At 44.7% G+C, this 14124-nt stretch overlaps 1 protein-coding gene across 2 annotated transcripts in view; it reads left to right on the top strand.

The window, feature by feature from the left end:
- Window positions 1-1743: 1743 nt before the first annotated feature.
- The window catches only part of LOC141080515 (fibrinogen-like protein 1-like protein), a 76640-nt gene continuing 64259 nt past the window's right edge, over window positions 1744-14124 (top strand). Inside the window, exons 1-3 of one of the 2 annotated variants that reach the window (XR_012228956.1) lie at window positions 1744-1829; window positions 1991-2095; window positions 10292-13370. Coding sequence is in view for 1 of the 2 variants with exons in the window: in XM_073565764.1 (XP_073421865.1) it covers window positions 1826-1829; window positions 1991-2095; window positions 10292-10906 (724 nt within the window). In the remaining variant the exon portion in view is untranslated. The remainder of the gene's footprint in view (window positions 1830-1990; window positions 2096-10291; window positions 13371-14124) is intronic. The other variant, XM_073565764.1, reaches the window with a different exon arrangement.

Genomic DNA, 14124 nt, shown 5'->3' with positions numbered 1-14124 from the left:
GTTCCTCTTGCCCTGTAAACTGCTTCCCTGAAATCATATGCTACCTGTAACAGGTGTCCAATAGGCCTGTATAAACGATTGGTGGTAGCAGCTAGTAGTACTTTTGTTATTGTGGAGATGGCAGTTAGCATCCTGGGGTATATACATATATTCCATGAGCTGGAATCGGAGGTGTATATACCATATGTTCACTATGAGTTCTCCAATAACTGGTCTAGTAGTGTAACCAGCCGCAGCCTCGTCCATCACTTCACAGTCAATTTCATAACTGTCCTGATGGTTGAAGGCAGTGGAATTGCGTCTCTGTGACAAACTGGCGGCAGCGGTGGGATCTGCGCGACCCCCCCAGCTGTCATTCATGATGTGGCGTAATTCAGGAAACAGACAAAATTTGCTTAAAAAAAAGAGCTAATATGCTTTGCGCCTTAGACCGGAGATGACGTCACTCTCGCGAGAGCACAATGTCATCAGCGGTGTTTTGCGCAAAGCATTACTGGGACCGCGAGGCCGGGTGCGTGGAGAAGAGATCGTGGGCCATCGGAAGGTGAGTATATAACTATTTTTTATTTTAACAGAGACCATACATACCAGGAAAGGGGGGTGACGGGACCATGCATATCAGGAAAGGGGGGTGAGGGGGACCATATATACCAGCAAAGAAGGGTGAGGGGACCATGCATACCAGGAAAGGGAGGCGAGGGAGACCATGCATACCAGCAAAGGGGGGGAGGGGGACCATGCATAGCAGCAAAGGGGGGTGAGGGTGACCATACATGCCAGCAAAGGGGGGTGAGGGGACCATGCATACCAGGAAAGGGGGGTGAGGATGACCATACATACCAGCAAAGGGGGTGAGAGGACCATGCATACCAGCAAAGGGGGGTGAGGGTGACCATGCATACCATCAAAGGGGGGAGGGGGACCATGCATACCAGGAAAGAGGGGTGAGGGGACCATGCATACCAGAAAAGGGGGGTGAGGGTGACCATACATACCAGCAAAGGGGAGTGAGGGTCATCATACATACCAGCAAAGGGGGGTGAGGGGACCATGCATACCAGCAAATGGGGGTGAGGGTGACCATGCATAGCAGGAAAGGGGGGTGACGGGACCATGCATACCAGGAAAGGGTGGTGAGGAGGACCATGCATACCAGGAACGGGGGGTGAGGGGACCATGCTTAACAAGAAAGGGAGGTGAGGGGACCATGCATACCAGGAAAGGGGGGTGAGGGGACCTTGCTTACCAAGAAAGGGAGGTGAGGGGACCATGCATACTAGGAAAGGGGGGTGGCGGGACCATGCATACCAGGAAAGGGTGGTGAGGGGGACCATGAATACCAGGAAAGGGGGGTGAGGGGACCATGCTTACCAAGAAAGGGAGGTGAGGGGACCATGCATACCAGGAAAGGGGGGTGACGGGACCATGCATACCAGGAAAGGGGAGTGAGGGGGACCATGCATACTAGTAAAGGGGAGTGAGAGGACCATGCTTACCAGGAAAGAGGGGTGAGAGGAACATTCATACCAGGATTGGGGGATGAGAGGACCATGCATTCCAGGATTGGAGGGTGAGGGGACCATGCTAAAAAAAAAAGCTAATATTTATTCAAACATTTCATTGAAATCTTTACTGTCTCTTTAAGCATGTAACTAAAGCAAACAACTTTGAGTAGAATCCTCCTGCCTGAACTTTGTAACACCCTGCTTCTTAATAGCCCTGATTTCTTCAGGCTTTCTACTTTGTAATTTGGGAGGAGACATTACCTCTTCTACATAAACCTAAAGCGACTTCCTGGTTATATTTATAATCACCGTGGTAGACAATGGGTGAGATCTAACGTTCCATAGACATTGATTTGTTTCTTACTAAATATTATTATAAGCAATTGCAGAGATCTGTGAGAATATGGTCATGTTATTATATATGTTACCCCTATTGTATTCCCTCCAAGTCACTGTTGGCACAACTTCTACAATGTCTGTTGTAGGTCCTCAATTTGAAGCAAGTGGTTGGTTTTGGGTTGCTGCTATCTTGTGCCTGACTCTGGTTTTAGCAGATGATCTTGAAGTTGCAAAAGAACCATTTAAACAAGGTGAGCACACTCTACCACCATGGCGTTACCAGCTTTATTCTCATTAGCTACAAGGTCCATTCCCTGTGGCCATCTTGCAAATTACAAGCTGCCTTCTGTATACTTTTCCCACAGCCCTAAAATTACTTTTTTTTTGGTCTTGGTAATAAAAATGTATTTAGGAATCACCATTTATTGAGAATCTTTGCAGAAGTCTGACTACTTTTAATCAATAGTATATTTAATAATCTTGTAGACATTGTAATAATTGCAATAACGTGATAACAGTTGATGTAAAATGAGGATATGCTGTTAAAATTAATCTGTCACTATGAAAATGCAGCCCAATCTGCAGACACCATGTTCTAGAGCAGGGGGAGCTCAACAGATTGATATATAGTTTTAGAGGAAAATATACAGTATGCAATATATAGTATGTAACTTATTTTTATTCATTTAAATCTCTGCTCATTCTTGGCATTTCAAACAATTGGGCGGTCCTTTCAGTGACTCAGGGATATTCTCTGCGATTATTCTGTAGGGGGCTTCTGGATGTGAGTTAAAGGGAACCTGTCACCTGTTTTGGCCGCTATAAGATGCGGTCACTGCCTTTCAGGGCTTATCTAAGGCATTCTATAATGCTGTAAATAAGCCCCCAGTCTGACCTGCGGCTGCAACTAATCAGTGACAGGCGCAGTCGGGCACAGCGCTCAATCGGGTGAAGGGCTCTGTAAAAAAAAGAGAATTAAATTTAAAAAAGTAATACTCACCTTCCGACGGCCTATGGTCTCCACTCCACGCGCCCGGCCTCGCGATCCCAGTAATGCTTTGTGCCTTAGACCAGAGATGACGCCACTATCGCGAGAGCACGACGTCATCAGCGGTGTTTCGCGCAAAGCATTACTGGGACCATGAGGCCGGGTGAGTGGAGTAGAGATCGTGGGCCGTCGGAAGGTGAGTATATAACTATTTTTTATTTTAACAGAGACCATACATACCAGGAAAGGGGGGTGACGGGACCATGCATACCTTGAAAGGGGGGTGAGGGGACCATACATACCAGCAAAGGTTGGTGAGGGGACCATGCATACCAGGAAAGGGAGGTGAGGGGCACCATGCATACCAGCAAAGGGGGGGAGGGGGACCATGCACAGCAGCAAAGGGGGGTGAGGGTGACCATACATACCATCAAAGGGGGGTGAGGGGACCATGCATACCAGAAAAGAGGGGTGAGGGTGACCATACATACCAGCAAAGGGGGGTGAAGCGACAATGCATACCAGCAAAGGGGGGTGAGGGTGACCATGCATACCAACAAAGGGGGGGAGGAGGACCATGCATAAAAGGAAAGAGGGGACCATGCATACCAGCAAAGCGGGGTGAGGGGACCATGCATACCAGGAAAGGGGGGTGACGGGACCATGCATACCAGCAAAGGGGGGTGAGGGAACCATGCATACCAGCAAAGGGGGGTGAGGGTGACCATACATATCAGCAAAGGGGGGTGAGGGAACCATGCATACCAGCAAAGGGGGGTGAGGGTGACCATACATATCAGCAAAGGGGGGTGAGGGTGACCATACATACCAGCAAAGGGGGGTGAGGGGACAATGCATACCAGCAAAGGGGGGTGAGGGTGACCATGCATACCAGGAAAGGGGGATGACGGGACCACGCATACCAGGGAAGGGGGATGACAGGACCATGCATACCAGGAAAGGGGGGTGAGGGGGACCATGCATACCAGGAAAGGGGGGTGAGGGGACCATGCATACCAGGAAAGGGGGGTGACGGGACCATGCATACCAGGAAAGGGGGGGAGGGGGACCATGCATACCAGGAAAGGGGGGTGAGGGGACCATGCTTACCAAGAAAGGGAAGTGAGGGGACCATGCATACCAGGAAAGGGGGGCGATGGGACCATGCATACCAGGAAAGGGGGGTGAGGGGGACCATGCTTACCAGGAAAGAGGGGTGAGAGGAACATGCATACCAGGATTGGTGGGTGAGAGGACCATGGATTCCAGGATTGGAGGGTGAGGGGACCATGCTTACCAGGATTGGGGGGTGAGGGGTACCATGCATATCAGGATTGGGGGTGAGAGGACCATGCATATCAGGATTGGGGGGTGAGGGGACCATGCATATCAGGATTGGAGCATGAGGGGACCATGCATGCCAGGAAAGGGGGGTGACGGGACCATGCATACCAGGAAAGGAGGGTGAGAGGGACCATGCATACCTGGAAAGGAGGGTGAGGGGACCATGCTTACCAGGAAAGAGGGGTGAGAGGACCATGCATACCAGGAAAGGGGGGTGAGAGGACCATGCATACCAGGATTGGGGGGTGAGGGTGACCATACACACCAGGATTGGGGGGGTGAGGGGACCATGCATACCAGGATAGGGGGAAGGGGAACCATGCATATTAGGGTTGGGGGTTAGAGGACCATGCATATCAGGATTGGGGGGTGCATTATTGCAATATTATTAAAACTTCAGAAATAAACCACATGCATATTCTAGAATACCCGATGCGTTAGACTCGGGCCACCATCTAGTATATACAGTGGGGCAAAAAAGTATTTAGTCAGTCAGCAATAGTGCAAGTTCCACCACTCAAAAAGATGAGAGGCGTCTGTAATTTACATCATAGGTAGACCTCAACTATGGGAGACAAACTGAGAAAAAAAAATCCAGAAAATCACATTGTCTGTTTTTTTTTTCATTTTATTTGCATATTATGGTGGAAAATAAGTATTTGGTCAGAAACAAGCAATCAAGATTTCTGGCTCTCACAGACCTGTAACTTCTTCTTTAAGAGTCTCCTCTTTCCTCCACTCATTACCTGTAGTAATGGCACCTGTTTAAACTTGTTATCAGTATAAAAAGACACCTGTGCACACCCTCAAACAGTCTGACTCCAAACTCCACTATGGTGAAGACCAAAGAGCTGTCAAAGGACACCAGAAACAAAATTGTAGCCCTGCACCAGGCTGGGAAGACTGAATCTGCAATAGCCAACCAGCTTGGAGTGAAGAAATCAACTGTGGGAGCAATAATTAGAAAATGGAAGACATACAAGACCACTGATAATCTCCTCGATCTGGTGCTCCACGCAAAATCCCACCCCGTGGGGTCAGAATGATCACCAGAACGGTGAGCAAAAATCCCAGAACCACGCGGGGGGACCTAGTGAATGAACTGCAGAGAGCTGGGACCAATGTAACAAGGCCTACCATAAGTAACACACTACGCCACCATGGACTCAGATCCTGCAGTGCCAGACGTGTCCCACTGCTTAAGCCTGTACATGTCCGGGCCCGTCTGAAGTTTGCTAGAGAGCATTTGGATGATCCAGAGGAGTTTTGGGAGAATGTCCTATGGTCTGATGAAACCAAACTGGAACTGTTTGGTAGAAACACAACTTGTCGTGTTTGGAGGAAAAAGAATACTGAGTTGCATCCATCAAACACCATACCTACTGTAAAGCATGGTGGTGGAAACATCATGCTTTGGGGTTGTTTCTCTGCAAAGGGGCCAGGACGACTGATCCGGGTACATGAAAGAATGAATGGGGCCATGTATCGTGAGATTTTGAGTGCAAACCTCCTTCCATCAGCAAGGGCATTGAAGATGAAACGTGGCTGGGTCTTTCAACATGACAATGATCCAAAGCACACCGCCAGGGCAACGAAGGAGTGGCTTCGTAAGAAGCATTTCAAGGTCCTGGAGTGGCCTAGCCAGTCTCCAGATCTCAACCCTATAGAAAACCTTTGGAGGGAGTTGAAAGTCCGTGTTGCCAAGCGAAAAGCCAAAAACATCACTGCTCTAGAGGAGATCTGCATGGAGGAATGGGCCAACATACCAACAACAGTGTGTGGCAACCTTGTGAAGACTTACAGAAAACGTTTGACCTCTGTCATTGCCAACAAAGGATATATCACAAAGTATTGAGATGAAATTTTGTTTCTGACCAAATACTTATTTTCCACCATAATATGCAAATAAAATGAAAAAAAAAACAGACAATGTGATTTTCTGGATTTTTTTTACTCAGTTTGTCTCCTATAGTTGAGGTCTACCTATGATGTAAATTACAGATGCCTCTCATCTTTTTAAGTGGTGGAACTTGCACTATTGCTGACTGACTAAATACTTTTTTGCCCCACTGTATATATATATATATATATATATATATATATTAGGGATTCATGCTCAGAAGTAGGCACTCAATTAGCACAGGCAATGGTCTTGGTGGAAAACAAGGTATGGTATTTTGCTTTACTCCAAATGAAAATGCTTTCTCCAGCAGAAGAAAATCAAGCAATATGTAATGCTATTGCCCCTGCATGGTTTCCCTTCCGCTTCATACAGGGACACTGGCATGCTCACTGCTCTGGCCCCACAGTGTAGTCCCCTTCTGCTGGCAAGTCTCCTGCTTGTGTATGGAAAGTATTCAGACCCCTTTAAATTTTTCACTCTTTGTTTCATTGCAGCCATTTGGTAAATTCAAAAAAGTTCATTTTTTTTCCTCAATAATGTACACTTTGCACCCCATCTTGACTGAAAAAAAACAAATGTAGAAATTTTGGAAAAGGTATAAAAAAAGAAAAACTGAAGCATCACATGATCATAAGTACTCAGACCCTTTGCTCAGACACTCATATATAAGTCACATGCTGTCCATTTCCTTGTGATCCTCCTTGAGATGGTTCTACTCCTTCATTGGAGTCCAACTCTGTTTAAATAAACTGATAGGACTTGATTTCAAAGTCAGACATTGCTTTTCAACCATGCTTCCACAGAATTTTTCAAAAAATAAAGCTCATGAAATAGGCCTGGACAGAAATGATGGTACCCTTAACTTAATATTTAGTTGCACAACCTTTTGAGGCAATCACTGCAATCAAATGATTCCTGTAACTGTCAATGAGACTTCTGCTCCAGTTTTCTCGTGTTTGAAGGTTGCCTTTTCCAGACGGCATGTTTGAGCTTTTTCCAAAGATGCTCAATAGGATTTAGGTCAGGGTTCATAGAAGTCCACTTCAGAATAGTCCAATGTTTTCCTCTTAGCCATTCTTGGGTGTTTTTAGCTGTGTGTTTTGGGTCATTATCCTGTTACAAGACCCATGACCTGTGACTGAAACCAAGCTTTCTGACACTGGGCAGCACATTTCTCTCTAGAATCCCTTGATAGTCTTGAGATTTCATTGTACCCTGCACAGATTCTAGACACCCTTAGCCTCCTCCATGTTTCACAGCAGGGACAGTGTTCTTTTCTTGATATGCTTCATTTTTCCATCTGTGAACATAGAGCTGATGTGCCTTGCCAAAAAGTTCCATTTTTGTCTCATCTGTCCATAGGACATTCTCCCAGAAGCTTTGTGGCTTGTCAATATATAGTTTGGAAAATTCCAGTCTGGCTTTTATGTTTTTTTGTTAACAATGGTATCCTCCTTGGATGTATCCTAAGAAGTCCACTTTGGCTCATACAACGATGGATGGTGCAATCTGACACTGATGTTAATTGAACTTGAAGTTCACCTTTAATCTGTTTAGAAGTTATTCTGGGCTCTTTTGCTACCATTCATATTATCCGTCTCTTTGATTTGTCATCAATTTTCCTCCTGCGGTCACGTTCAGGGAGGTTGGCTATAGTCCATTTGATCTTAAATTTCTGAATAATATGTGCAACTCTAGTCACAGGAACATCAAGCTGCTTGGAGACGGTCTTATAACTTATACCTTTAACATGTTTGTCCATAATTTTCTTTAGTATAAAGAAAAAAAATGCCAGCTCACTGATCTTCAGAAAGTGCATGGAACCTCATCCTGATGAGACGCATTCATGTGAAATTTGAAGACCAATTGTTCCAGCTCTTCCATAAAAAATTCCTTTATTTTGTCATGATAAAAACATGATCAGCTTCTTAGACAACATCAAGGCACATGTGAGGACGAGCTACACGTTTGATAAAGATCACAGCAGCGATCGGAACGCGTAGCTCATCCTTACGTTTGCCTTGATGTTGTCTAAGAAGCTGATCATGGTTTTATCATGGCAAAATAAAGGAATTTTTTATAATTTTCTTTCTAATCTCCTGAGACAACTCTTTCCTTCGCTTCCTCTGGTCCACGTTGAGTGTGATACACACCATATCACCAAACATCACAGTGAGTATCTGTAGCCCTCGATACAGGCCCACTTACTGATTCCAAGATTGTAGACACCTGTGATGCTAATTAGAGGACACACCTTGATTTAACATGTCCCTTTTGTGACAGGGGTACCATCATTTCTGTCCAGGCCTATTTCATGAGATTTATTTCTTAAAAAAGTCTGTGAAAGCATGGTTGAAAAGCAATGTCTGACTTTCATTTGTTCATTTTCATAGATTTTTTTATTTATTATTACTTTTGTCAGATTTAAGTCATTTCTGTGACCATGGTGGGTTTTTCTGTGATTACACGAGGGGTACCAACAATTTTGACCGCATGTGTATATATATTGCTCAAAAAATAAAGAGAACACAAAAATACCACATCCTAGATGTCACTGAATGAAATATTCCGGTTATAAATCCTTATTCATTATTCATAGTGTAATGCATTGATAATGATAAAACATAAAAATGATCAATGTAAATCAAAATTAATATTCCATGGAGGTCTGGATTTGGAATGATACTCAAAATCAAAGTGGAAAATCAAATTACAGGCTGATCCAACTTCCTCAAGACAAGGAAATGATGCTCAGTAGTGTGCGGCCTCCACATGCCTGTACGACCTCCTTTCAATGCTTGGGCATGGTCCTGATGAGGCAGCAGATGTTCTCCTGAGAGATCTCCTCCCAGACCTGGATTAAAGCAACAGACAACTCCTGGACAGTCTGTGGTGCACAGTGGTGTTGATGGATGGAATGAGTCTGGGGAAAGGGCAGGCCAGTCCATAGCATCAATGCCTTCATCATGCAGGAACTGCTGACACACTTCAGCCACATGAGGTTTAGCATTGTCATGCATCAGAAGGAACCCAAAGCCCAGTGCACCTGCATGTGGTTTCAAAATGGGTCTGAGGATGTCATCCTGTTACCTAATGCAGCCAGGGTACCTCTGGCTAGCACATGGAGGACTGTGGTGCCCTTCAAAGAAATGCCTCCTCACACCATTACTGACCCACTACCAAACCAGTCATGCTGGAGGATGTTGCAGGCAGCAGAACATTCTCTGCAGTGTCTCCAGACTCTGTCATGTCTATCACAAGTGCTCAGTGTGAACTTGCTCTCATCTGTGATGAGCACAAGGCATCAATGTAAAATCTGCCAAACACTGTGTTCTCTGGCAAATGCCAATCGTCCTGCACGGTGTTGGGCTGTGAGCACAATCCTCATCTGTGGATGTCGGGCACTCAGAACATCCTCATGGAGTCGGTTTCTAACCGTTTGTGCAGACACATGCACATTTGTGGCCTGCTGGAGGTCATTTGCAGGGCTCTGGCAGTGCTCCTCCTGTTCCTCCTTGCACAAAGGCTGAGGTAGCGGTCCTGCTGCTGGGTTGTTGCCCTCCTACGGCCCCCGCCATGTCTCCAGGTGTACTGGCCTGTCTCCTGGTAGCACCTCCAGCCTCTGGACACTACGCTGACAGATACAGCAAAACTTCTTGCCACAACTCACATTGATGTGCCATCCTGGGTGAGCTGCACTACCTGAGCCACTTGTGTGGGTTGTACAGTCCGTCTCATGCTACCACGAGTGTGAAAGCGCAACCAAGATTCAAAAGTGACCAAAACATCAGCCAGAAAGCAATGGTACTGAGATGCGGTCTGTGGTCCCACCTGCAGAACCACTCCTTTATTGAGTGTGTCTTGATAATTGCCAATAATTTCCATCTGTTGTCTATTCCATTTGCACAACAGCATGTGAAATTGATTGTCAATCAGTGTTGCTTCCTAAGTGGACAGTTTGATTTCTCAGAAGTTTGATTTACTTGGAGTTATATTCTGTTGTTTTAAGTGTTCCCTTTATTTTTTTGAGCAGTGTATGTATATATATATATTAATATTAGATATCTTAATAGATTCTGTCATGGGGTGTAGCATGGTTAAAAATGTTTTTTAATTATACAATTCCACTCAAAGTAAGGTATTCCATGTAATGTGTTACCACGTGTTAAGATTTGGTACATGGCATTGACAGATTCAGATTTTTTTTTTCAGATTTCCCCATAGACTGTGATAAACTGCCAAAAAACAGCCCTAGTGGTGTGTATGTGATCAAGCCCCAATCAACACCTCCTCTAGTAGTTTATTGTCATGCAGATGAAGATGGTAAACATTGGACCATTGTCCAGAGAAACTCCAAAACTACTGAAATTACTTGGCATGAATCTTGGACCACATTCAAGTATGGATTCGGAAACGTGATGAAGGAATTTTGGCTGGGTAATGAGTACATTCACCTGCTCACAGCTCAGAGGGCCTACATGGTGCGCTTCGTTCTAAAGGATAAGAATGATAAGGAGTGGCATGCTGACTATGATATCTTCAGCCTAGACAAAGAAGTGAATGGATATGCACTGCGTCTAGGAAGGCACTCAGGCACCGCACCAGACAGTCTAACTATTTATGACTCAAACACTGTCCATGACAACATGAAATTCTCTACAAAAGACAAAGATCAGGATCGGAGTAGTTCTCACTGTGCCAATACCTACAGTGGGTGGTGGTATGACAATTGCTACCTTGTCCAACTGAATGCCAAAGGTTATATCTACTGGAAAAATGTTTGCCTTGGAGATTGTACTGAGTCAATGATTATGGTCCGGCCTACAGGTATCTGCTGAAGAGTATATGAACTCTTAAGGTACTGTCACACTTAGCGATGCACCAGCGATCACGACAACGATAAGACACGGTCTGGATCACTGTTGCATCACTAAGTGGTCGCTAGTGAGCTGCCACACAGGCAGATCTCACCAGCGACATCGCAGCGGTCGAGGGTCGTTACTTACCTGTCAGACAAGGCGATCCTGACGTCCTCCTACCCGAGTCCACGCGTCGCTCGTCGGCGCCACAGGAAGCCCAGCAGGAAGCTGACGACGAGAAACGGCCCAGGACGTTCTCGCGTGATCAGCGATAATCAGCGGGGGAGCCGGTCGGTGGTAAGTATCACACATAGCGATATCGCTAGCAATATCACTGCTACGTCACAAAAACCAGTGACGTTATAGCGATATTGCTAGCGATATCGCTTAGTGTGACAGGCCCTTTAGGAAGCTAGAATATAGCACTATGTGTCACTTTTTTCCAGCTGCAATTATTAATTCTAACATTTTAGGTTTTGTTAGATTATAAATGTCAAACTGAGGTGCGCCAGCCAAATGTTTGGCCCGCTAGGAAATAACAAATGTCTACTAAAGCTGACCTATTAGTACATAGCGTTTTCTAATATTATAAACACCGCGCTTCTGGTCCAGAACGCTTCCTGGTTATTACAAGCTGTTTACAGCACACCTCGTAGTAAGGCGCTCCCCAGCTATGACGTACTTCCTGAGCGGCATTCCCATGAGAAGGAAGTTTCCTCCTCTTCTCCCTACATCAGTGCGCACTTCCCTTGAGCTCTCCCATACATCTCAGCGTGCATAGCGCCTACTACCCTCTGTCTCCTCCACAAGCTGGGCACAGGTACGCTATTGAGCCAGTGCGCTCATGCCATTATTTAATACAGCTTTAAAAAAAACACAAATGGAGATGCATGACCTGGGAAGGGTATGTTGTCTAATCCTAAAATGACCCCTCTCTAGCAAGTCAATAAAGTATAACTTTTATTGTTCTATATTAAAATGTTATTTTATTTTAAGGGGTAATGAATAAAAATGACTAGTCTAATTTGCCATAAACAGATTAGATTATATACATATATAGAATAATCTAATCTAAAGTATTTATTGCAAATTAGGATTTTCACCCAATTTTTTTTTTCAGCAGATTATCATTAGAGGACTAGTAGACCTGCTGCCAGGTAGTCAAGCATATTCATGAGCTCTGTATAACCCCATCTCCACCACTGAATGGTAGCTTTCTGTGTACACTGTACTTGGCCAGAAAGCTGACAATCATGTTGTGGGTGGGGTTATACAGAGCTATGCATTCAGAGCAATGCTAGATCTGCGTCAGATTAAACAGTGATTTTATCAAAATTATATCAAGCAGCCCAGTAAGTGATACATAGCTGGAATCAGAGTCTCTGCCCCTAGATTATGCTGCCTTTAGATGGGGTAGCAAAAACCTGGTGACAGATTCCCTTTAAGCTTTGCTTGCTCCAGATTCGTTGTTTAAGCAAAACTTGCATTTGTTTCCATATGAAAAAGTTCATTGTTATATTTGAGCTTGAGGAAGAACGTCCTCAATTGTAGACATGGTTTTAAAAAAATATCAAGGTTGGCCAGTGATTTGAGTTTGACATCCCTGTTTTAGATGAAGCAGAGCAGTTAAAAATCTATTCTGTCACCAATTTCTTGTGTATATATATTGATAATAGGCATAACTGAGAGCCTAATTTTTAGCCATTATGGGTACTATACACAAGAGATTTCAGTTTTCAGTGGGCAAAGGTGTTAGCTGCTTCTATCATAAAGAAGACACTTCCAAGTGTAAAGGCCTCATCTACATTAGTGTATTTGGAATCTGAAACACACAAATCCTGATTGTAGTTTTAGGCTGTGTGCCCACGATGTGATTTTTAAGCGTTTTTGCCTCGATTTTCGGCGCGAAAATGTTCAAAAATCTTGTACAGAACGCACCCCATGCATTCCTATGGCATTCCGCACATGCTGTGCTAATGCTGCTCTTTTTTCCGCGGCAGAATCGCATCGCGGAAAAAATCGCAGCATGCTCATTCTTTTGTGCGGAATCGCAAAGAATTGCCGCGATTCCGCACCCATAGGAATGCATGAGAATCGCTTACTTCCCGCATGTGGCTATGCCCACCATGCGGGAAGTTAAGCGTCTCATGTGCGGTTGGTACCCACGGTGTGGAGGAGAGGAGACTGTCCTCCAGGCCCTGGGTACCATACCCCTGTAAAAAAAAAGAATAAAAAATCGGGGTATATTTACCTTCCGACGTCCCGCGCTGCATTCCCGGGCCTCAGCGTTCCCAGTAATGCTTTGCGGCAAGGTCCTGTGATGACGTAGTCTTGCGTGACTCTAGCAGACTCGCGAGATCGCTATAGTAACGGGAGACCAACGTCATCACAGGTCTCGGGAGAGTCGCTGAGACTGCGCGGGACGTCGGAAGGTAAATATACCCCGATTTTTTTATTTTTTTATCATTTTTAACATTTTATCTTTTACTATTGAGGCCGCATAGGCGGCCTCATTAGTAAAAAGCTGGTCACACTTGTCAAACACTATGTTTGACGAGTGTGACCAACCTGTCAATCACTTTCCAAGCGATGCTTCAAATCGCTTGGAAAGTGCTTGAGAAAATCGCGGCAAAATCGCAAACAGAATCGCTGTAAAATCACGGTGAAATCGCGCGGAAAAAACCGCACGATTTCTGGGAAGGAGTCTGGTTTTCATTGTGCGTTTTAAAACGCTACGTGGGCCCATAGCCTTAAAGTGTTTCACTAGCTAGAAAAAAAAAAAGCTTAATGTGTGTAAAGTGAAGAAAGATTAAACTTCCGAATATACTTTGATTATGATAGCTCATCAAATTAGTGATGGTCCAGAGGTCTGGAATGTTCATTTCCAGTTTTGTTTCAACACAGGAAAGAACTTCTTCCCAAGCTTAGTTAGTAAAAATGAGTCACTCAGCCAACCCCCTTCATTACATCACAACACTGGGAGGGGAGGAAGCTCTTTTCCATGTAAAATTAAAACAGAAAGTTGAGTTCCCAGGATCTTGGACTAGCGCTAATATCTAGAGAACAGGACAGCTTTCCTAATTCAAGTATATTAGTAAGTTTAATATTTTTTCATTTTACGCACATTGAAACAACTTTTGGTCTAGCTGTAGAATCTTTTTTAAGCATGTCAATAACTCTGATCAC

This window comes from Dendrobates tinctorius, unplaced genomic scaffold (genome assembly GCF_039654945.1).
Source record: "Dendrobates tinctorius isolate UK_male_01 unplaced genomic scaffold, ASM3965494v1 ptg000016l, whole genome shotgun sequence".
Classification (NCBI taxonomy): domain Eukaryota; kingdom Metazoa; phylum Chordata; class Amphibia; order Anura; family Dendrobatidae; genus Dendrobates; species Dendrobates tinctorius.
Note: the sequence above shows the minus strand (reverse complement) of the source record. Positions and strands in the feature narration are given on the sequence as shown.